At 45.9% G+C, this 25,137-nt stretch overlaps 1 protein-coding gene across 2 annotated transcripts in view; it reads left to right on the forward strand.

Moving 5' to 3' along the window:
* LOC138489518 (zinc finger protein 135-like) overlaps positions 1-15,587 on the forward strand; it is a 227,787-nt gene extending 212,200 nt beyond the window's left edge. For both annotated transcript variants that reach the window (XM_069617259.1, XM_069617260.1), the window contains one exon: positions 14,222-15,587. In XM_069617259.1, the coding sequence (XP_069473360.1) occupies positions 14,222-14,991 (770 nt within the window). In that variant the 3' untranslated portion in view covers positions 14,992-15,587. The remainder of the gene's footprint in view (positions 1-14,221) is intronic.
* Positions 15,588-25,137: the final 9,550 nt, after the last annotated feature.

A 25,137-nucleotide genomic window follows, 5' to 3' on the forward strand; every position in this document is an offset into this window, starting at 1 on the left:
CTTCCCCACTCCCATTATGCCCTATGGGGCAAGAATGGGAATGGGGAAGGGTAAATGGGGATTGGGGAATTACCGCCCCGCCAACCTTGGAATGGGGCGGTAATTCCGCCAACCACCAAGGCGCTGCCGGTCCGGGTACGGCGTCAACCAAGGCGTTAATAGCGCCATTGGTTAGCGCCGTACTCGGAATGAGGCCCATGTCTTCAATGGATTGTGCATTTATCAAACCCAGGATTCTCTGTTCCGGAATTATGGGTACGGGTTCAGGATTGGTCGTGAGTTCATCTACTCCAATTCGGGAGAGAGCATCTGCTTTACCATTCTTGTTGCCTGGTCGGTAAGTTATCACAAAGTCGAATTCGGCGAAAAATAATGCCCAGCGAAGTTGTCTAGAGGATTGAGCTTTGGCTGATTTAAGGTACTGTAAATTACGATGATCCGTAATGACGGTGACTGTGTGTCGGGCTCCCAGGAGATAATGCCGCCAGGCTTTAAAGGCGGACTTAATAGCCAAAAGTTCCTTATCTGTAATGGTATAGTTGATTTCGGGAGCCGAAAATTTGCGGGACCAAAATGCCACTGGATGTAACTGGTTTGTTTCTGGGTCTCTTTGCGAAAGCACTGCTCCCATTGCGAGACTGGAAGCATCAGTCTCCACGATATAGGGAAGTTCCGGGCAAGGATGTTTTAAAACTGGAGCCGAGGTGAATTTTGTTTTTAGTTCCTGAAAAGCTTGTTCAGCCTCTGTAGACCACTCAAAATGTTTATTCTTTCTGAGGAGGGCTGTAATGGGTTGGACTACTCGAGAAAAATCTGGAATAAATCTTCGATAAAAGTTGGCGAAGCCCAACATGCTTCGAACTCCTTTCACAGACGTTGGTGAGGGCCACTTAATGATAGCGTCCACTTTTCTTGAGTCCATGTGGACTCCATTAGGTGACCAAATAAATCCCAAAAATTCGACCTCAGTGACATGAAAAACGCATTTCTCCAGCTTTGCAAAAAGTCTGTGTTTTCGGAGCCTCTCCAGTACTGCTGTGACATGTTTTCGATGATCCGCCTCAGAGGACGAGTAGACCAGAATGTCATCAATATAGACAACTACACATACGTCAATGAGCTCTCTGAGGACGTCATTCATAAAATACTGAAAGGCAGCCGGTGCGTTGCATAATCCAAAGGGCATTACTTGATACTCGAACAGTCCATATTTAGTACGAAAGGACGTCTTCCATTCATCGCCCTCTTTTATTCGTACTAAATGGTAAGCTCCTCTGAGGTCCAGCTTTGTATAGATACAGGCACTTTTAACTTGGTCAAGAAGTTCAGGGATCAATGGTAACGGATATCTGTTCTTAATCGTAATCTGGTTCAGGGCACGGTAATCTATACATGTTCTTAGGTCTCCCTCTTTTTTTGGAACGAAGAACAAAGCTGAAGAGGCTGGGGACTTCGAAGGATGGATAAATCCATTAGCCAGGTACTGGTCCAAATACTGCCTCAGGTGAAGATTTTCAGGTTCTGTGAGGGCATAAATTCGACTGCACGGAGGAGTGGATCCCGGAATCAAGTCTATCTGGCAGTCGTATGATCTTTGAGGAGGCAGCGAATTAGCTTGATCTTTCCGAAAGACATCTTGAAATTCCCGGTATTCAGGAGGCAGGTGAGGACTCTCAGAAGTAGTTGCTGCTAGCTTAGTGGGGGGCTGAGGATAACAGGTAGGAGCGCATTCTGGAAACCGGATTGTCTTTGCTCGCCAATCAATTTGAGGATTGTGTTTCTCCAACCAAGGGATTCCCAGGATAACTTGAAACTGCGGAGCCTTGATCACATCAAACACGATCTTCTCTTGATGTCCATCTTGGCTTACCAACGTCACTTCCATGGTGGTGTGAGTTACTGGTCCGGAAGCTATTTCCGTACCATCCACGGTGGTGATGACGTCTTTCACCGTCTTAGGACAAAGAGATAGATTCATCCTGGCGGCCAATTCACAGTCCACGTAATTGCCGATTGTGCCACTATCAATATGCTTTAATGGCATGCATACGATTGGGTTGTTCTGGACTCACGAGGACCATGGGCATGATGAAATGCGAGGTCAAAGAACTGTTTTTAACGCTCGGCAAGCGGACCTCTACACTTGTCGGGCGAGGTCGTTTCCCGACTCTGAACCTTTGGCACCTTTATCGGAAGCTCCTACTGTCTTCTTCCTTGGTTTCACACTGGGCAATCTTGAAGGAAGTGCCCTGAGTTTCCGCAATAGAGGCACAATTGCAGTTGTCTTCTCCTTTCCCTTTCCTTTTGGGTTAGAGGTCCTTTCACAACCCCAATCTGCATGGGTTCCACGGTATCATTTCCTTTAGCGGAACTCTGTGGTCTTGAAAAAACTCGAGTCTCAAATCTGGAACGATCGGCTTTTCGATTTTGTATTCTATGATCCAATTGAACCACCAGATCGATGTATTCGGAACAGTCTTGTGGAGGATTCACCACCTGAGCCAGAACGTCTTTAAGTTCTCCACACAGGCCTCTGTAGAAAAGGGTGATCCTCTTATCCTCAGGCCATCCGGTTTCAACCACTAGTCTGTTAAATGATGCAATGTAGGCCAGAAGATCTTGATTGCCCTGTCGTAGTGAAAGAAGTTCATTGTCCAGGGCCTGTCCCTGAGAATGTCTTGCGAACAATCTTTCCATACTAGCTTGGAAGTCCTGGAAATTATGAAGAATAGGGTTATCTTGAGTCACTAAAGGAATAGACCAATCTGCGGCACTGCCACTAGGATATGAGAGCACGAAGGCCACCTAAGCCTGGTCCGTTGGAAAAGCGGCAGGTCTACACAAAAAGTGCAAACGACACTGATTGATGAACACAGCAAATCTTTTCGGATCACCTGAAAAGCGTTCGGGCGGGGCCAAAGGTACATTTCCTGGTAGATTAATTTGCACCGGATTAGAGGAAGTCGTTGGAGCATGGCTCCCACCAGGGGTAGGCAGAGGAGTTTGTCCCGCTTGGGCTTGCAACAATTGTCTAGCCAAATCGTCTGTTCGCTCCTTAGAAACCACTAACTCCCTCCTTAGGGCATTTGTTTCCTGGCGTGCTGCGTGTACTTCTGCTCTCAACTCCCCGAGCAACTGGGCCAATTGGTCTATGTCTGAAGTTTCCATTGCGCCTGGGTGGGAAATATGTGGTAAGGCTTCGCGTTCTGTAACGCTCACCTGGTTCCCTCAGAGGCGCGGGTCTTGACTGGGCGGTGAAACTGTCTTCAACGTTAGGCGTAGGATTCGTTTGGCTCCCGGATTTGGCCCCTTTCTCACCGAAAGTTTGACCTGAAGGGTGAGGTGTCTGCAAGTGGAAAATGAAGGTATTAGTGCCTGGAAGGTTGGGAGAAGTTCCAAGCCCCTCTCTCCCTCTCTCCCCGTGGTACTTGGTTGATTGTTGTGCTCACCTTAAATAGGTGAATGCTGGGCTCTCCATCCTGCGTCTTGTGCAGGGGCGCTGGGTCTAGTTACTTCACTGGATATGAGTTCAGCCTCTTGATTGCAGAGGGTAAGTTGAGAGCGATGCCGCCGTTTGCTGCACGAGCGTGACTTGTAAGTATTAAAGTTCCCTTTAGATTGCTCTCTTCAAATGTCTTATCTCCTTAATGTCTGTCTTTTCCTTTTCAGATGCTGTCGGTGCCGAAGAAGATGCTCCCCCAGGTTCGTGGCAGAGAGCGTAACAAGAAGATGGTGAATACGAAGGCACGTAAGTAGAAAGGCTGCTCTAGGGCTGTAGAATGCACCTTAATGTCTCTTTTGTCTTTACAGGTGCCGGAATGCAGCGCGAGCAGAGTTGGAGCGAGCGTAACACAGGTAAGCAGTTTTGTAACTAAGCGTTACTAACCAATGTTCTTTGTCTTTGCAGGCCCGATGCCGGACGAGAAACGCCTTGGATGCTGCCGATGGATCGGGTAAGTTGAAGCGCTAACTTTGCCTTTGCCTAACCTGTGCCTTTTGGTTTTGCAGGAGCTGCTGAAGACTGAAGATTGGTTCCCAGCAGGTAATTTTCGTATTCACAGGATCCGGAGCTGAAGATTCGCTGGAGCTGACACGGTGAGCGTCCTGCTGCAGATGCAGAATAACGCGAAGCACGTTGCACCAATCGGGTGTGGTTTAAATAGTCCATAGGAGTGCCTTAGGTTACTTCTTCCACAGCCTCGCCCAGGAAAAAGAGTTCCTGCTTCCAGAAGGGTTCCAGCATCAATGATCCAGGGAGTGGTGCCTGCCCCACCCAGAAGGAAAAGTAGTCCCTGCCAGAAGAGAGTGAAACATCATCTTGCTGGTAAGTAAGCAGCATGGTCTGCTGCAGGTAGGTCCACCCAAGCACTTTCACACTTGTTATGAGCCCGGCGCTTCCTGTGCCGGGACGGGTCCATTCTATGAGCCTGGCACCACCGGTGCCAGGACAAGGTCCAAAAGGTCCCTATTGGGACTTGCTGGTGCCGATAGTATATGTTATGAGCCTGCTTCCAAGGATGTTGGGTAGGTCCTGACTCCTTGGAAGCAGTGGTCATGACAATATTCACTTGGTATATGCGTACCTTTCTGATGTACCACATTGATAGCAGAGATTCCCTCAATAGAGGCCAACATATGTGATTTATTTGATACCACCTGGCTGGTAAAGCAATGTTCGTTACAAAAAACTGAAGGATATTGGATCAATCCCGTAACCCAGTCTATGGCGGGATTATGAAGAGTCAACCAATTAAGTCCAAGTATTATTTGGTATTGAGGAGCCGCAATGACATCGAAGACTATTTCCTCCGAATGACCATTTGATAAAGTCATCTGAATAGGTACAGTCTCCTGAGTTACCATACCGGAAATCAAGATTGATCCATCCACTGTATTAACAGTTTCAGGTTTGTTCTTGTCTATAAGGGGTATAGAACATTTCTTGGCATATGTGATATCAATGTAATTATTAGTGGCTCCCGAGTCAACCATAGCCTTGGAAGCCAAGTCTTGATCATTGAAACGTAACATCATCTCAACAGCTATCGGTGCATGAGCTGGAAATGTAATGGAGTCCGATGTAACACTCGACACAGGGACTCCTGCTCGAGTTTTGGCGTTTCCCGAAGGCTTATTTGGTCTTTTAGGACATGCCGCCAATAAATGCTCGGAGGAACCGCAATACATACATAAGTTATTTCTCTTTCGGTTCTCTCTTTCGGCTTTAGACAACCGGCCTCTCACCGTGCCAATTTGCATTGGTTCAGGATCATTCGAAGAATGTGCCGGTGTATCAGAACGAACTGGTGCCGGAAGAAAAGGTTTTTTCTCTCCTTTGCGGGCATTTCTTCGGGCATCAATTTGTAAAATTAAATCAAGAAATTCTGAAAAACCTGTAGGAACCACTGGAACCGTGGACAAAGCGTCCTTGAGTTCTTCTGAAAGACCCTTGTAGAAAACAGCCGTCTTCTTGTCTTCCGGCCATCGGGTTTCGGCCGTTAATTGGTTAAATCGCGCAATGTAAGCCAACAGAGGTTGAGTACCTTGTTGTAAATTCAACAACTCCAGATCTGTGGCTTGAGTAGCATAGCGCATATCAAAGACTTTGTTCGTAGCCGCCAGAAGATCATCGCAATCGTACAACAAGGGGCTATTTGACTCCAATAAAGGATTTGCCCAAGCAGCAGCTGTACCCCCCAAATGAGAAAGCACGAATGCTGCTTTAGTAGTAAGATCAGGAAATGAATTAGGCCGGCAAAGGAAATGAAGTCGGCACTGATTAACAAAGGTTCTGTAGGTTTTAGGATCACCTGTGAATCTTTCCGGAGGAGCCAAGGGAAACTGTGTGGGCATAACCACTTTAAGAGTTTCCTGTGATAATGATGGTGTCGTAGTCCCAGATCCAGATGCAATGGCTGCTGGAATCTGTACTCCCTGAGGAGTGACATGCATGGCAACTTGCATAACATCCATTCGATGCCGTAGCATATCCTGTGCCGTAATCATTTCATTTCTCAAGTCAGAATTTAACTGAGTCAAAACAGTTATAGGATCCGTACCCTCCATGGCTTCTGATTCTGTCATAAATCACCAAAGTATCAACTGAAAAGGATACAGTAACCAAAAAGGATACAATTTGGTAGGGTTTTTCCGGATCCTATCTTCACACGACTTGATTGTAGGCAGGTCAAATTAGACCTTCCAAATGATACAACTCTCTGACTGAATAAAACAGGCAGAGAGAGGGATCACTGGAAAGGGCGTGGGAATTGTACAGGAAGTATGCCTAGAATAGATAAGTATCATAAGACACTGTCCCAAGTTAAATACTAAGAAAAACAGAATTTGGATTAATTCAGACACTGACCTTAAGGCTAAACTGAAGAATTCCAGGACAGTTTCTTGAAGAGTCCCAAGAGTTGAACAACGACAAAGGAAGGGAAGATTAGTAAGGGAGACTTATCCCGAACGGCACGAGGCTCTCGCTAGATACCGGGTTGGTGCACCACAGGATAGCGTCCAATGTACTGTGCACATTCACCTTCCAATAGTTCATGAAATACTTCCTTTCCCACAAAGAATAAAATAAGAATCTCACCTGTTGACTGTCACAGGTACCAAAAGTTCGAAGTAGTTCAGAAAAACACGTGCAGGATTGCACGCGACAGCATACACGCAGCCAAGCCAGCCGCGCTTGTAGACAGCGTTTCCGCGTGAAGAATTAGACACGCGAACTGGATTCACGCAGCTCAGGACAGCCGCGCTAGCAGACAGCGTCCGCGTGGAGATTTGACACGCGAAAAGGATTCACGCAGCTCAGGACAGCCGCGCTTGCAGACAGCGTCCGCATGGAGATTTCGCACGCGAACAGGATTCACGCAGCTCAGGACAGCCGCGCTTGCAGACAGCGTCCGCGTGGAGATTTGGCACACGAACAGGCTTCACGCAGCTCAGGAAAGCCGCGCTTGCAGACAGCGTCCACATGGAGATTTGGCACGCGAACAGGATTCACGCAGCTCAGGACAGCCGCGCTTGCAGACAGCGTCCGCGTGGAGATTTGGCACGCGAACAGGATACACGCAACCCAGGAATTAGCGTGTGGAGGAAAACAGGCTCAAATTAGGCCAAAGAAGTTTGCTGAAAGGAATGCGAGAACGCAGGTCCGGAGTTCAGCTACAAACGCCAAAATTGACTTAATCAGAAGCAGCGAATGGAGTTTCCACGCTGCTTATGTACGCACTGCCGTGATACACGTGACGGACCTAAGTCGTGAAAAATGCAGACGTCGTTTTCCGGGCAATGTATCGAACAACCTCCATTTTGAGTAAAAAGGTCTACTGGTTCTATGGGCGTAACTCATCTTGTATGGAGAAGTTGTTCCTGGTCCAGAGGTATGTCCGGCAGGCATGACACACAGCTGGAGTCCAGATCCCCTGTAGAGATGCATCTGGCGTGTATTGCTTTCATTTAGGGCAAAGGAGTCTAGTATCACAGCTGGAGTCCAGATCCCCAGTAGAGATGCAGCCGGCATTTATTGCTTTCATTTAGGGCAGAAGAGTCTAGTATCACAGCTGGAGTCCAGATCCCCTGTAGAGATGCAGCCGGCATGTATTGCTTTCATTTAGGGCAGAAGAGTCTAGTATCACAGCTGGAGTCCAGATCCCCTGTAGAGATGCAGCTGGCATTTATTGCTTTCATTTAGGGCAGAAGAGTCTAGTATCACAGCTGGAGTCCAGATCCCGGGTAGAGATGCAACCAGCATTTATTGCTTTCATTTAGGGCAGGGGAGTCTAGTATCACAGCTGGAGATCAGATCCCCTGTAGAGATTAAGCTATTATTTATTGCTGTCATTTAGAGCAGAAGAGTTTAGTATCACAGCTGGAGTCCAGATCCCCAGTAGAGAGCCAGCCAGTGTTTATGGCTTTCATTTAGGGCAGAGGCGTCTAGTATCACAGCTGGAGTCCAGATCCCCTGTAGAGATGCAGCTGGCATGTATTGCTTTCATTTAGAGCAGAAGAGTCTAGTATCACAGCTGGAGTCCAGATCCCCAGTAGAGATGCAGCCGGCATTTATTGCTTTCATTTAGAGCAGAGGAGTCTAGTATCACAGCTGGAGTCCAGATCCCCTGTACAGATGCAGCCGGCATTTATTGCTTTCATTTACAGCAGAAGAGTCTAGTATCACAGCTGGAGTCCAGATCCCCTGTAGAGATGCAGCCGGCATTTATTGCTTTCATTTACAGCAGAAGAGTCTAGTATCACAGCTGGAGTCCAGATCCCGGGTAGAGATGCAGCCGGCGTGTATTGCTTTCATTTAGGGCAGAAGAGTCTAGTATCACAGCTGGAGTCCAGATCCCCTGTAGAGATGCATCCGGCGTGTATTGCTTTCATTTAGAGCAGAAGGGTCTAGTATCACAGCTGGAGTCCAGATCCCCTGTAGAGATGCATCCGGCGTGTATTGCTTTCATTTAGAGCAGAAGGGTCTAGTATCACAGCAGGAGTCCAGATCCCCTGTAGAGATGCAGCCGGCATTTATTGCTTTCATTTAGGGCAGAGGAGTCTAGTATCACAGCTGGAGATCAGATCCCCTGTAGAGATGAAGCCGTTATTTATTGCTTTCATTTGGGGCAGAAGAGTCTAGTATCACAGCTGGAGTCCAGATCCCCTGTAGAGATGCCGCCGGCATTTATTGCTTTAATTTGGGGCAGAAGAGTCTAGTATCACAGCTGGAGTCCAGATCCCCTGTAGAGATGCAGCTGGCGTGTATTGCTTTCATTTAGGGCAGAGGAGTCTAGTATCACAGCTGGAGATCAGATCCCCTGTAGAGATGAAGCCGTTATTTATTGCTTTCATTTGGGGCAGAAGAGTCTAGTATCACAGCTGGAGTCCAGATCCCCTGTAGAGATGCCGCCGGCATTTATTGCTTTCATTTAGGGCAGAAGAGTCTAGTATCACAGCAGGAGTCCATATCCTTTGTAGAGATGCAGCTGGCATTTATTGCTTTCATTTAGGGCAGAGGAATCTAGTATCACAGCTGGAGTCCAGATCCCCAGTAGAGAGCCAGCCAGCGTTTATGGCTTTCATTTAGGGCAGAGGAGTCTAGTATCACAGCTGGAGTCCAGATCCCCTGTAGAGATGCATCTGGCGTGTATTGCTTTCATTTAGGGAAGAAGAGTCTAGTATCACAGCTGGAGTCTAGATCCCCTGTAGAGATGCAGCCGGCATTTATTGCTTTCATTTAGGGAAGAAGAGTCTGGTATCACAGCTGGAGTCCAGATCCCCTGTAGAGATGCAGCCGGCATGTATTGCTTTCATTTAGGGCAGAAGAGTCTGGTATCACAGCTGGAGTCCAGATCCCCTGTAGAGATGCAGCTGGCATGTATTGCTTTCATTTAGGGCAGAGGAGTCTAGTATCACAGCTGGAGTCCACATCCCCTGTAGAGATGCATCTGGCGTGTATTGCTTTCATTTAGGGCAGAAGAGTCTAGTATCACAGCTGGAGTCCAGATCCCCTGTAGAGATGCAGCTGGCGTGTATTGCTTTCATTTAGGGCAGAAGAGTCTGGTATCACAGCTGGAGTCCACATCCCCTGTAGAGATGCATCTGGCGTGTATTGCTTTCATTTAGGGCAGAAGAGTCTAGTATCACAGCTGGAGTCCAGATCCCCTGTAGAGATGCAGCTGGCGTGTATTGCTTTCATTTAGGGCAGAAGAGTCTAGTATCACAGCTGGAGTCCAGATCCCCAGTAGAGATGCAGCTGGCGTGTATTGCTTTCATTTAGGGCAGAAGAGTCTATTATCACAGCAGGAGTCCAGATCCCCTGTAGAGATGCAGCCGGCATTTATTGCTTTCATTTAGGGCAAAGGAGTCTGGTATCACAGCTGGAGTCCAGATCCCCTGTAGAGATGCAACCGGCATGTATTGCTTTCATTTAGGGCAGAAGAGTCTAGTATCACAGCTGGAGTCCAGATCCCCTGTAGAGATGCAGCCGGCATTTATTGCTTTCATTTAGGGCAGAAGAGTCTAGTATCACAGCTGGAGTCCAGATCCCCAGTAGAGATGCAGCTGGCGTGTATTGCTTTCATTTAGGGCAGAAGAGTCTAGTATCACAGCTGGAGTCCAGATCCCCAGTAGAGATGCAGCTGGCGTGTATTGCTTTCATTTAGGGCAGAAGAGTCTAGTATCACAGCTGGAGTCCAGATCCCCTGTAGAGATGCAGCTGGCGTGTATTGCTTTCATTTAGGGCAGAAGAGTCTAGTATCACAGCTGGAGTCCAGATCCCCAGTAGAGATGCAGCTGGCGTGTATTGCTTTCATTTAGGGCAGAAGAGTCTAGTATCACAGCTGGAGTCCAGATCCCCAGTAGAGATGCAGCTGGCATGTATTGCTTTCATTTAGGGCAGAAGAGTCTAGTATCACAGCTATTTATCAGATCAGAGGTTCCTACCTTTCCTGTTATTATTACTGTGGTGATAGTTTGGGAGTACTTCATCCAGCCTGGGTGAGTGTTTGAGTAAAGGTCCTGGTTTCCTGTGTGTACTGTGGAAACCATGCAAGAGAGGCCGTCCAAATTGGGTCTGCCCTATGGATCGAGTGCATGAATGGCAATTCTTTTATTTTAGCCTAATGAATAGCCATGTTTTAGGGATTTATTAAAAGTCCAAATGCACAGATGCCTGGGTGTGCTGTTCCATAGGTTTGTTTGCTAGGATGGAGAAGCCGGTCCCTCCTTGCTACTTCGTGTTTGTCATGTAGCTATCCAAATGTAAAGATGCCTGGGTGTGCTGTTCCATAGGTTTGTTTGCTAGGATGGAGAAGCCAGTCCCTCCTTGCTACTTCGTGTTTGTCATGTAGCTATCCAAATGTAAAGATGCCTGGGTGTGCTGTTCCATAGGTTTGTTTGCTAGGATGGAGAAGCCGGTCCCTCCTTGCTACTTGGTGTTTGTCATGTAGCTATCCAAATGTAAAGATGCCTGGGTGTGCTGTTCCATAGGTTTGTTTGCTAGGATGGAGAAGCCAGTCCCTCCTTGCTACTTCGTGTTTGTCATGTAGCTATCCAAATGTAAAGATGCCTGGGTGTGCTGTTCCATAGGTTTGTTTGATAGGATGGAGAAGCCGGTCCCTCCTTGCTACTTCCTGTTTGTCATGTAGCTATCCAAATGCACAGATGCCTGGGTGTGCTGTTCCATAGGTTTGTTTGATAGGATGGAGAAGCCGGTCCCTCCTTGCTACTTCCTGTTTGTCATGTAGCTATCCAAATGCACAGATGCCTGGGTGTGCTGTTTCATAGGTTTGTTTGCTAGGATGGAGAAGCAGGTCCCTCGTTGCTACTTCCTTTTTGTCATGTAGCTATCCAAATGCACAAATGCCTGGGTGTGCACTTCATAGGTTTGTTTGCTATGATGGAGAAGCAGGTCCCTCCTTGCTACTTCTTGTTAGTCATGTAGCTATCCAAATGTAAAGATGCCTGGTTATGCTGTTCCTTGGCTTTGTTTTCCTGGACAGAGAAGCAGGCCCCTCCTTACTACTTGCTGTTTGTCATGTAGCTATCCAAATGCACAGATGCCTGGGTGTGCAGTTCCATAGGTTTGGTTGCTAGGACGGAGAAGCAGGTCCCTCCTTGCTACGTCTTGTTAGTCATGTAGCTATCCAAATGCACAGATGCCTGGGTATGCTGTTCCTTGGGTGTGTTTTCCTGCACGGAGAAGCAGGTCTTTCCTTGCTACTTCCTGTTTGTCATGTAGCTATCTAAATGCACAGATGCCTGGGTGTGCAGTTCCATATGTTGGTTGCGAGGACGAGAAGCAGGTCCCTCCATGCTACTCAGAAGCCTGGGTGTGCTGTTCCATAGGTTTGTTTGCTAGGACGGAGAAGCAGGTCCCTCCTTGCTACTTCCTGTTTTTCACATAGCTATCCAAATGCACAGATGCCTGGGTGTGCTGTTCCATATGTTGGTTGCGAGGACGAGAAGCAGGTCCCTCCTTGCTACTCAGAAGCCTGGGTGTGCTGTTCCATAGGTTTGTTTGCTAGGACGGAGAAGCAGGTCCCTCCTTGCTACTTCCTGTTTTTCACATAGCTATCCAAATGCACAGATGCCTGGGTGTGCAGTTCCATATGTTGGTTGCGAGGACGAGAAGCAGGTCCCTCCTTGCTACTCAGAAGCCTGGGTGTGCTGTTCCATAGGTTTGTTTGCTAGGACGGAGAAGCAGGTCCCTCCTTGCTACTTCCTGTTTTTCACATAGCTATCCAAATGCAAAGATGCCTGGGTGTGCTGTTCCATAGGTTGGTTGCTAGGATGGAGAAGCAGGTCCCTCCTTGTTAATTCCTGTTTAAGTGTGGGATTGTTACATGAGATGTGCTGCTGGATCGAATTGTCCTGCCAAGTGCTTTTGTGATCAGCTTTGCAGTGACTTCTGGTACCGCTGTGGAAATTGTGATGGGCGATTCAATGGGTTTTGACGTTAATTCTGTGTTTGACTGGGAACCAGTGACGGAGCAGAAGCACCAGCATGTGATATGATGTCCCCATTTCTCCAGTCTCATCAGGAGTGTTGCAGCTTAGTTTTATACTCGTTATTAACATCTATCTCCCCCACATCTATCCCTGGGAGAATCTGACGTATGTCTTGGCTCGTCACTATGGGCTCGGGACCGCCCACAGAGCACACTGACTCCCCTTATAGCAGAAGCAGGGTATTGATACCACCCCCCGAGCTTAGGGACCACCCTAACACAATGACCACGGAAATCGGTTGAGGCCACAATCAGACACCACCCACATAAAAGGCAGCATTCGCAGTGCTGTTATATTGCTGGTCCAGTGTTACGCCCATCCGGTGGTCGGATCATAGCAGGTTATTGTCACCTTCCACCAGAGACGCCAAGAGCTTTTACATAAGCAGTCGTGCAGGCTGGGGCAAGATGACCCAAGGAGCTGGATCACATAGTGACTGTCCAGCATCATGATACGAACAAAAGCAGCCGAAGAAGAGGGCAGCCACAGCTCCCTGCTCTGGAAAACACTGTCAATCTATGATTCCCCCCACACTGCAAACTACCACCTGCTAGCATCCCTCTCCCCAGCCCTGGTTTATAAAAAAAAATAAATAAATGCCATATCATATCACCTACAACGTTCCCACCCAATATCTCCTAGATCCCTGGCTCTGTTGATGTACCTTGGCTGGCTGCAAATTGATCAGATTAATGACACCTGGATTCTCCCCACTGGATACACACATATCCCCCAAGCATCCAGCACACAGGAATCGGGCACATCTGCCCTGCACGCACCAACATCCCAGAATTCACACCTGCCGATCCCTCTCCTCCCTCTTCTGTTCCAAAACCAAGAAGCCACCAAAACAGCACACGTTGCGCTTTGTAAGACCAGTTGAGCACGCATAGCCAATGTTGAGCAGACTCACGTTTTCTTGTTCTTATTGTTATTTTCGATTACAATTACTGATGTTCTCAGTGTTTTACGGATTGTTTTATGCGTGTTTTATTGCCTAAAATGGTTGCTGCTAAATAGTTTTTATGGAGAGTCCCAAACTCCAAAGAAAAAATTGTTTTAAACTTGTGGATCCCTTTGTGTTACATTAGAATATAAAATCCATTTTGTAATTTGAATATAACTGTTACATGGTATTTGGCCTGTAAAGAAACGAATGAACAATCCAATCGAACGCATTTTGGATAGTGGTATATTGCATTTTGAACAGGTTTGGCATGGATGTATGTGATGACTGCAACCCCCATAATTGCGACAGACGAAATGCTGACTTTTTTTTTTAACATCACATACATATGCAGGAGTAGACGCCTGCAGCTCCCCCCTCCCTCATATTCTATCATATACCCCCCACATATATATATATGTGGTGTGAGGGGGTCTAAAATAAATTGGGAATTTCGGCCATCGCCATTATGAGGGCACCACTTTGGGCCATTACCGTTTAGCACTAGTCCCAAATAGTGGCAAGGCTGCGCTTGGGTTTGTCTCGGGGGCACTGCACATGCCTTGAGAACAAAGTGATGATGTGCAACATGGGTTGAATCCTCAGTCTTGTGCTTAGAAGCTGGAGGAGTTTCGCCTTAAATGCGATGCCAATCACCAATAAATTACAAGCAATGAAGATGCTTTCAAATTGGCTGTAACATGCTCTGAAACGTGTTTCCTGTGAAAGACTAATTGTTTGCTTTGGATGTTAATCTCACAGGTGATGCCCCCTTGAAAAGAAAATGGAGGGCGGAAGACATTATGAAATATACTGAAAAAACAACAGTACACAGACCTGCTCAAGGCAAGTCTGGAATAAATGTGTTTCGGAGATCGAAGATGGGAGCAAAGCCTAGAAGCCAGCCATTGTCAGAACCTGTTCAGGAAGAGCGAGAAAAGGAAGAAATGCAGCACAGCAGGGGCTTGAAGAAGAATCCGTACACTGCGTACGAAGGCCAAACCAACGAACATAACACATGTGACAGTAATGCGAGGGGAGCCATGTTTGTTACTCCTTCACAAAGTATACCAACACATTTAGGACAATTTCTAAGTGCTGAATCCGAACAAAGTGTCTCTTATGAGGAAGCCTTTTTTGACAGTGAAAAATCTGCTACAGTAGAACGGCGCTATCACTGCAGTGTGTGTGATAAAAGCTTCACCCGAAAGCAGCATTTCCTTGGGCACCAGAGAACACACACAGGAGAGCGACCATATCAGTGCACTAAATGCAGCAAGAGTTTTAATCAGATGCACCATCTTGCAAGACACAATAAGATACACGCTGGAGACAAGCCGTATCAATGCACTGAATGTGGGAAAAGCTTCAGCCGGAAGGACAATTTTGTTGGGCACCAGCGAATGCACCGGGGAGAGAAACCATTTGAATGTATAACATGTTTTAGGAGGTTTAGCCAGAAGCAAACCCTCATTGGGCACCTGCGAACCCACATGAAGCAGCGACCAGACATGTGCACGTTTCAATTGTAATCTTAAATATGATTGGTTGAACACTATAGCAACCAACATTCCGAAAGCCTAGATGATGGAGACCTTTCCAAGTGGCCATTGAAGATTGAACAGAACTAGTGCTGCAACTCTAGTAATGCTGTAGATTATCCCAGCAAACCCCATATGTAGGACCTGAAAGCAAGCCAGAAGAATACGGAAGCAACCAACACCTAATATTAAATCACGCTTGATTGGACGATCCTCAATGTATTGATCCCTGAAGAATGAGTCGGCCCTGCGGTCAATGCAGAGTGCACGCTGATTTTTGAAGTGAGCACATAACTCGCTGAGCTATCTTATCAACGTGATACAAATAACAAAAATTCAAATAATAACATGGCATCCGACATAATTGTTCCCTTGTAACGGATCACCTGCGTTTTATTGCCTCAAAAAGAATAAAGAAAGATAACGTTTAGAGGCGTATAACCACAAGATAAAGGAAAAATGCAGATCATAGGAAATACCAAAATGCATGAAAGTATAACGAGTGACCCAGTGCAAAGACACGCACTCCAAAGAATGTATCACCTTGAAACACCATTAAATGCCTGGGATGATACTGAATGTTATAACCTGCACCCCAATACCAGAGAAGCCGCTAGAATGTAATAAACACGCACCCCAATTCCAGAGAAGCTGCTAGAATATAATAACCATGCACCCCAATACTAGAGAAGCTCTGTACGGGATTCCTGAGCTAAACAGTCCCTCTCTAACGCGAGTTCAGCTAAAGGGTACAGCTGCACCGGTGCTATGAGATAAATGATGTCAGGCCTGGAGACCTGATACTGGGCCACATCCTGGCAGTAGAGTCACTTACCTTTACCGGCACTTGGTCCGGCGGCATTGTCGCCAGATTACGAGTGCCGGCGGGACGGTGTTCATCCCCATTCATGGAGCCCCATAGGGAGAGGGAATTTGCCATCATTACTACAACCAGCATGGCGGCTTTTATTTGCGGTGGGGAACCTGGCTACCCTCCAACTTTACTTGGAGGTAAGGCAAGGTTCCCACCAGCAAACCCATAGTCAGGCAGTCCGGTAAAGTGCTGGTATCCGCGAATCCCCGCACTTTTTACCGGACTGACCAACTTGTAATGAGGTCCACTGTTTCCAATGACCCCTATGACCAGTCTTAAGACATCACATTCCCATTAATATGCTGCATAGTTCACGGATGGATTTTGAGAAGGGAGACGGCATAGAGTTGAAAGGTTTATTGTTAACATTTAATCAGAAGGCCAGCAAGTCTCCAATGAATTGCCCAATTGAAGACAAAACGCAAACATTACAATTATTTTTTATTCCAATGGGAAATAATCTGAGCTAAATTAATTTCTTTTTCCTGACCTCAGAGAGGTGATCAGTATGTGTCTGCCATTGACATATTTGCAGAAAAGGCATTCAAACTCGTTGATTGATCCATTTTAGAACGTGTCTTGGCTACGTTTGGGTTTGACGCACACTATATTCCGTTTTTTACAATGTTATACATGAGTCAAAAACGTCCATATTGACTTAAGGCCAAGAGATAATAGATATTCACCTGAGGCGGGGACTAAAAGGATCGCCTCATGTCAACATGTGTTTATAATCTGTCAATATCAGCCCTAACTTGATGGCAATAACTGAAAGGTCAGAAGTAACATGCATGAAATGTGGGATTCCTGAAAACCTCACTTCATGTGTGTTATGAAAGCTTTTACCCTTCACTGTTCTGAGGCGACCTTTCCCCTGACAAAGCGAGAATTGGTGGGCGACGGGGCTGAAATACCCAAAGTATTATATAGTCTGGTGAAAGCGAGTATTGCCAGGATTATGCACACTTTGACAGACTGACAATTCATCGCTTACAATTCTAGAGTGCTTTTTGTGAAGCATTCTCTTTACGCAGTTGTGCAGTACCTTGACTTGGAGGTTCACTGCTGAGATCTTCAACCCACGGATCTCGATTTAGAATCCTGCTCAGGGAACCCAGGATTCATCCGTCCACGGCAGATGCATTCAGTGCCACTAAAATGTGTTATTATTTCTAAGGGATCTTGAGCAGCTGGTTTTGGAGGGGTGCCAGTATTGATAAAGTGTTGTGAGCGTGTGTCATTGATTGGTAGCAATTTGGGAAGAGGTGCAGATTGGAACAGAATATTGGTGGGCCTTTTCCTCCTGGTCTCTTGCTGGGAGTTAAGATTATTGAGTCACTCACTGGAGTGGCGGCCATGCGTCACGCGGAGGGCGAGCAGCAATCCACAGAGAGGCGGGGACTCGTCTCTTGAGGTCCTTGCGGTAGCTTGCTTATGCCCCCCCTGCACCCCATTCCAGGTGTGTCAACAAGCCTGCAGGTGATGATAGTCTTGGGATGTGACACCTGTACATTGCTAATGCTTCTTCATTCAGTGTGTATGTTTTATTTGAGCGCATCATTGACATTGTGTTTATTAATTTACTTCAATATTGTATTTCTAAAACACCTTCCTGCTTGAAGATTTGGGAAACGTACATCAGAAAGCTGCACCAAACTATCAATGTGAAACTGATTGCCTATTGCCTTGCCTCTAAATTCCTATAGAAAACTCCAGTGACTCCATGGAACCGGATCATCAAACAATCCCTAATAGATTTATGCTATACCCACAACTCTGAAACCACAACACAATGCGCATATCACACAAAGCACATACCATAACAGAGTAAACACTGCTTGCACAAACCTCACACATAATGTAACACAACACACATTGCACATACTAGAACACAATACGCATGGCAAAGTGCGCATACAACAAACTCCACATACTGCATATAACACAACATATAACAGAAAAAGAGCAATCTAGACCTCCTCTACCCTTATGTGAAAGTCTAGTCTGGGCTCTGATGCCACTAGATAGGCCTGTTTTAGAAGTCAGCTCTATGCTTTTTACTCACCTGTAGGAAACCCTTACCTCATCCTTTTACTCTTGGGATGATCATTGCATTGCTGTGTGGCTAGTTGGGTCGTGCTCTGCAGTTCCCCCACCCCCTCTATCTCCCCAATTCTCCACAATGGTGCTCTCAATCTCCCCCATCTTTTCTACCTGCATCTCTATCGCCGATCCTACCCCTCTGTCAAAGGCTGTAATGAAACATTTCAAGAATGAACTCCTGGTCTCCAACCCTGGCCTGCCCATCGCTGACACCTATGTCAGTGCTTCTCCCCGGCAGACCCTTTCTGACATCCTCTTTTCCACACCCTCTCCAGACCTCTGGGTTCCCCTCATGGTCTCTCTACTTGCCCCTTTCTCTTCCTTTCCCATTAATGATGGCACACATTTAGAGGTACTCTTGGCATCATTCCTTTCCTCCTGGGTCCTCATTAATGTCTATCAGAATAGCACTGTCATGATCCTGGGCTCTCAGCCCAACCTCCTCCTTCTTGATAGGCGTCTCTCATCTGTCAGAAACGTCCTCCTCCGCTTGCATGCCTCTACTCTTTCTGTCATCCTTCTAGCTCCTCTGCCATCTCTGACGGGTGCACCACACACCTATACCCTCCTTGGATGAACTTCAAAGGCGGCAACCTGCTCCACTTATCTACTTCAACGTGTGGGGAGCCTTTTTTGGTGGGTACCTGCTCAGGTGGACCTCAGCGCCCTTTTGCTAATAATTTGTGATTCACAATTCCGGTCGCATGCCTGGGTAACAACGGAGTTTGCCTGTCCCCCTTACTCCGTTCAAAAAATGTATAAAGGAGTTGTGTTACTCATACTGATGTCATGGGCCCTTGTCGTAACGTTAAAAGGTAGGATCAATCAATATTTCTTATACTCCAAGTCAAGTTTTGAGCTTTTATTTCAACATTGATTCTTAGAAAAATGCCCTATGTGATTACACGTGTTTCGACAATCTATGTCTTTTTCAAATCAGGGCTAATCATGAAATTTATAGCAAGCATGATATTAATCCATTCCAAAATATACAAAAAATGCACCCAAAAATGAAATTTTTAACAACATTAATGAATGGCCATTTGAGGGAGGGGAAAGGGTAGGATTGTTAGGGTTGAGAGAAAAAGTATTTTTCAGAAATAAAAGAACAGAAAAAACAATAATAACAAATGACACAAAACAACAATGAGAAAAAACTATTATGAGAAATTGATTAGTATTAAATGGCTTCCCGATAATTGAGATTGTTGTGTTTAATAAATCGCTCACTGTTGTTTCTTACCTAATTTGTTTGTTTCAAAGTTCATAAGTTGAATGCTTTAGTTCAATGTTCATGGGTTAAATCCCTGAAAATTAAACATCATATGGCTCATTAGTGAGTTTATATTCCCCACGATATTTAAAGTCGCTTCGAGTAACATGTTGAGCCTTCCCTTCCGTTGAAAATACTTAAATTACAGAAAAGGGACGTGTCCTACATCTCTCATGTTTACTCAGTATTTTGAACTGCCAATATTGTTTATACATCGTGATAACTCTCTATGTCCAAGATATAACACCATGTTTTCTCCACGTGTAGGTGGACTGTGTAAACTAGACCCCCATGTGGGAGCCCTCTTAGCACGCTTACCTGCTATCAACAAGCGTGTTCCGTCTCTAATCGTCCCCGTGTGTTCTGTACCTTGGTGCTGTTGTTATTGTGAGCTCAAGTTACTGGACCACTTGGTCCTACTACTGTGTTTAGCACTTCCGCCTTAATTCTAATGCGATCATTAAATCATTCGATATTTTGTCGCAAACTCAAATACTTATTTTATGTGCGTCAGTTTTGATTTATTAGTACGGCGTTTTGACCAAAAAATTGTTGCTCTATATTTTAATGTTAAATTGTTTTTCCTGATGTTCCCTAATCCGACACTGATTTATATTGGTTATTAGGGTCAAAATTGTATTTGCGATAAGCGATACACAACTGAATTTCAATCGCAATACTATTCCTATTGAATTCCTGGCAGTCCCTTTTCTATTTTTAAACCTCGCAGCCATATTTTGGGTAAACCTCAATGTTAACTAAGTGGGTCACGTTCTCCTCAAATGTCGCGCCTAAGTTTTCGTTACATTGTGTCACTAAACATGAATGGACATGTATTAAATGAATGTTTGCTGTGGTCAGTCAGAATTTGCATAAATATTTCGTTGTAAATAACACAAGTATTCCCACAAACTAGGTTTTAAACAATGCTGTAATAGTTTCTATTCATATTCCAACAATGGCCTATGGTTGAAAATTAAAGTTTCAAAAAACCTGGTATGCAATATATCTTTTATATTTGTTCGACCTTCCAAATTATGGTACCCCAAAGGGAAAAAATAAATATACATTTGTAAATAAACAAGTAAACAAGTACTGAATACCGCAGTTTTTGACCACAAATTGTTAGTAAAACTCGGTTAACCAAATTTTTTCCATGTTTAGAGAAACAAGGCCATCTCATGTTCTGAATTCAGGCCTCTTTCCACTGAACGAAATTTGCAAATTAATTTTGCTTCTTCTTGCCACAATTTCATTTCAAGATTTCCTCCTCTTGGTCCCATGGTCACTCTTTTAAGTCCAATAAACTTTAAATGTTTCTTCTCAATTAGTTGATGTTTTAGTTGCCAGTGTTGAGCTAAGGGTAAGTTGGTATCCTGACTACCGATGCTGGAGATGTGTTCCCTTATTCTTATCCTTAGTTCCCTGATAGTGCTCCCTATATATATTTCTTCACATTGACAAATAATAGCGTAAACCACAAACTTGCTTCTGCAATTGATTTGATCAACTATCTTGTGTGAGATACCATATTTGGCCTTGAAAACCACTGTGTTATTCTGAGTGTGTTTGCACATTGTGCATGTTCCACATTTCCGAAATCCTATTGGTGGTGGCGGAAGCCAAGTCAATGAGGTTACTTTCTCTTCTGGAAGGAATGAAGGGCTTAGGATATTTTTGATGGTTTTGGCCCGTCTGTACGTCAACGTAGGTGTATTATAAATGTATTTTTTCACATTTTCATCAAGTTGCAACAGATGCCAATTCTTCTTTAAAATCTTTCTCAATGCTTTATTATTTGCACAGTAACTCGTAATGAAACTTATCACTTGTCTGTCATCTTGAGTAGTTTTTGTTGTCTTTAAGGTACTTGCTCTATCAATTTTGAACGCCTTTTCTTTGGCTTGGGCTATGGTTTTGTTCCACTTATCTACACTCAACTCTCGATCAGCCGTCAAACATTCCTCTGACATCTGCCACCTCCTTGAGGACCTCGACCTAGATGTCCTCGCTCTCACTGAGACTTGGTTCACCTACCGCTCTGTCACAGGTTTTGACACTTTCCTACCTGAGGGTTACAAGATCCTCTCCAAAACTAAGCTTAACCGGCCTGAGGGCACAGTGGCCCTCATTTTCCCTGAGTGGGTCCCTGCTACCATCATACCCACTCAGTCCTATTCCTTTTTCGAAACCCTTGTCTACAGGCTTGGTGTCTCCCCTGGCCTCTCTCTGACTCTAGCCACCATCTACAAGCCCCCTGGCCAGGTCTCTCGCCTCCTCTCTAAATGGGCTGACTTCACCTCTTCTCTCGTGACCTCCTCTTCTAGGCTTTTGTTCTTTGGAGATGTCAACATTCACCTCAACTCACACAATGCGACCTCTGGGGCTTTCTGCAATGTCTGTGACTCTTTACTTCTCCATTTTTCCCTCTGGCCAGACGCACTTTGCTGGGCACACCTTGGGTGCTCGCATCTCCTCAGACCTCATCTCCAACCCTCTCATTAATCCCCTCTGCTGGTCTGATCATGCCCTCCTTTCCTCTCACCCTGGCTTCCTTGATCCTCCAGCTAAGCCTTCGCCTGCACTGCCAGCCTCTGTCTCCTTCATTCGAACAATGAAGTGAGTGTCGGCTGCCGCTTTTGCGCCACCGTCACTCCTCTCCTACTCCCCTCCACTGACTCTCACTCTGACACAGCCCTCTCTAACCATCAACTCTCCATCTCCAACATTTTGGATATCCTTGCCCCTGCCATGAGGATACACCTGAAGCCTGCTTCCAAGTGCAACTCCTGGTATGATTCTGATATGGCTGCTCTCAAACGCAGTGCAGAGTTGCTGAGCGGAAGTGGCAGGTTTCGAGCACATCCTCTGACAAACTGGCCTGCCACCTGCTCCAGAGGCAATACAGACTTGCCATCTGCTCTAAGATGAGGGTCTATATCCAAGTTTGCATCCCCGCAGAGGCTAACAAAACAGCAGAACTTCTCAAAATCTGCAAGAACTCACCAACCCCAATGCAGTCTCCACTTCTCTGCCGTCCCTGGCACTCTGTACTTCTCTGGCTTCTCACTTCATCTCCAAAACTCAGGACATCCTCTCCTCACTCCGTCTGCTCCACATCCTTCCCCCTCCCCTTTTTCCAGGCTTGGCCCCTCCCCTCCTCGCCTCCCCTTCTACTCCCCTCTTTTTCCTCCCATTACACCCGATGAGGTTGCTAGACAAGTCTGCTCTATGAAAGTCTCCTCCATACAGGTGCTCCTCTGCTCCTCCAGGACAACCGTGTCTCCTTTGTTCCAGCCTTGGCCGATTTCTGCAATCACTCCTTTGCCACTGGATACTTCCCCTCACTCCTCAAGCACTCCCTTGTGCACCCTCTCCTCTGCTGATCCTGCCTGTCCGGTAAACTACTGCCATATTTCCACTACCCCCTTCTTGGACAAACTGTTGGAGAAGTTGGCATCTCCAAGCTTGTCCATTACACCAAATCTGTTGGTTGCCTCCACGACCACCAGTCTGGCTTTAGAGCTGCCAGAGGCATGGAAACTGCTCACATGAACACCCGCGAAGACTTCCTCACTAATCTCAATTCTAGCTCTCCTTCTGTTCTCACCCTTCTTGACCTCTCCTCTGCCTTTTATATGGTCAATCGTACCACCCTGATAAAGTAGCTCTGTGACATCCTTGGCATCACAGGCCTGGCCCTGGACTAGTTGACCTCCTTTCTCTATGACCTGTGAAAACAAAAATCAAAATATCGAGGCTGAGTACCCCAAAAGGAAATACACCGAACGCTGTTTACAAAGGAACATACAAAGATCTTTTATTTTATACTGAACAGTTACAAAGAAAAATAACGGATAGCTATCGGCCCTCAGTACAACACAACGAACTCCAGCGTGCTCAGTGAGAGACGCTGTACATTAGAATTTGTTGCTCTTTTATACCATTTGCGAACATGATGTCCAACCCTACTTCGGGTTAATATTCCTCTAATACATTAGTTATCTAGGGTTCATGCAGAGTTCGCACATCTACATGCAACAAGTTTGCCTTTAATACATATGTCAACAAGCCTACACAGCAACAGTGTATTTTAGGATTTCTCCTAAAGGTCTTCTCAAACATTAATACAATGTAGTTAAACAAGTGTTCTTAGTTCAGTATTTGGATACATTGTTCTTAACATATGCTCGCGGATTAGTTTCATTGGCGCGAGTAATCCTTTACACATAGGTCAGCGAAGGACAAGGGGCCTCATTACGACCCCGGCGCTAAACCATGGTGCTATGAGCACCATGGTCCATGCCGGGGTCCGCCATGGTGAATGGCGGAATTACCGCCCCATTCCAAGGTTGGTGGGGCGGTATATTTCCCCATTCACCATGGCCCCTTCCCCATTCCCATTTTTGGCCCATAGGGCTCAACGGGAATGGGGAAGGCGCTAATTACGGCACCGTAAATTACGGTGCCGTAATTAGCTCCTAGGTCCCTTTGCAAAAGGACCTCGTAATCAGGCGTTAAGGGTTTTACGGCGCTGTTAACCCCTTAATGCCTGGGTTGTAATGAGGTCCAAGGTCTCAGTTCACGACCCCAACAAGTGGCCTGCAGGCAAGTTACATATTAGTTACACACGGTGGTCAAGACGGCCATGTTGTATTTCGGAATGACATCGTCCACCATTTTAACTCACAGGGTGACTTTACAGAGAGAACCTAAAATGGCGGATTGACCTAAAATGGCAGCTTACATTGATTCTAAGGAAAGGACGTTGCAACACGGATTTCTTCACAAGTGGCTTATAAGAAGCTTGGCGTAGGCCAATATACATATATTCATTGCAAATAGGAGGTCCGATATAATTTTCGTTTGACAAACCCTACTTTTCGCCTATGCCAAGTGCTAAAGTATTTCAGATCTCCTTGCAAATAACTCCATGCATCATCGTCCATGCACCCTGAATCGCTGTCAGAAATATCTATTGCCATCAGGTCATTCGCTAGAATTTCTTTTAACACGTATTCCTTGCAGGTATTATCTGGGACATACACTTTATGTCCTATTGTACCTATCGCTTGTGCGCAACATCCCCCTAGCATCGAACATATACTAGGTAGACACTGGATACAACAACAAAGGAACAACAGAATTCCCAAAAGTAAGACCGAAAGTACCTTCCAAACCCAAGATCGCAAGAAGTCCCAGAACCAAGCGCTAAGATCCCAATTTCCCTCGGGAACATGCATTTCTGAACTAAGGATGTGCAGATTCTGTATTGCCTTGAAGATAGTTGGGGAGGAATCTGGCACGAAAACACAGCAAGCAGACCCCACTAATTTACACACTCCACCACGTTCAGCCAGAATGACATCTAATGCCATCCGGTTCTGAAGCGCTACTAGTTTTATCGGTTTCGGTTCTAATGTCATATTATAGAGTATGTCCGTGGTCCGGTCGATGGTTCTCGAGTACTCTCGCTAGTCTTCTGATATCCTCGGAATTCGCTATCTGCCCCCAAAATGGCACAAATGATTTTGCTACATCTCCCAAGACCTGTGCTGGAGTGTCACCATTCTCGTCCCGTCGTGGACGAGTCTTTGAAACCTCTACTGTACTAGCTATAAACACCCCAGGTAACAGGATCCCTGAATAACAGGTTCCCTGCCAATCCCTGGGCAACCATGGAAATACTACATTACCACAAACAAAGTAGACAGGTTCGCCTACATACAAAGGTCTGTCTTCCCCAGTCAAATTTGCAACGTTGGCACAACCTCTAAAATCTCCCATTGACTGAGTGTGATTCCTCTGTATGCAGAAAGTAACTGAATCGGGGCTATGGTTAACAGTGTAAGAAGGAGGCATGGCATCCTTATTGCCTATCGGAGCC

The sequence above is a fragment of the Ambystoma mexicanum genome, chromosome 9, assembly GCF_040938575.1.
Source record: "Ambystoma mexicanum isolate Mex_15411 chromosome 9, UKY_AmexF1_1, whole genome shotgun sequence".
NCBI lineage: Eukaryota > Metazoa > Chordata > Amphibia > Caudata > Ambystomatidae > Ambystoma > Ambystoma mexicanum.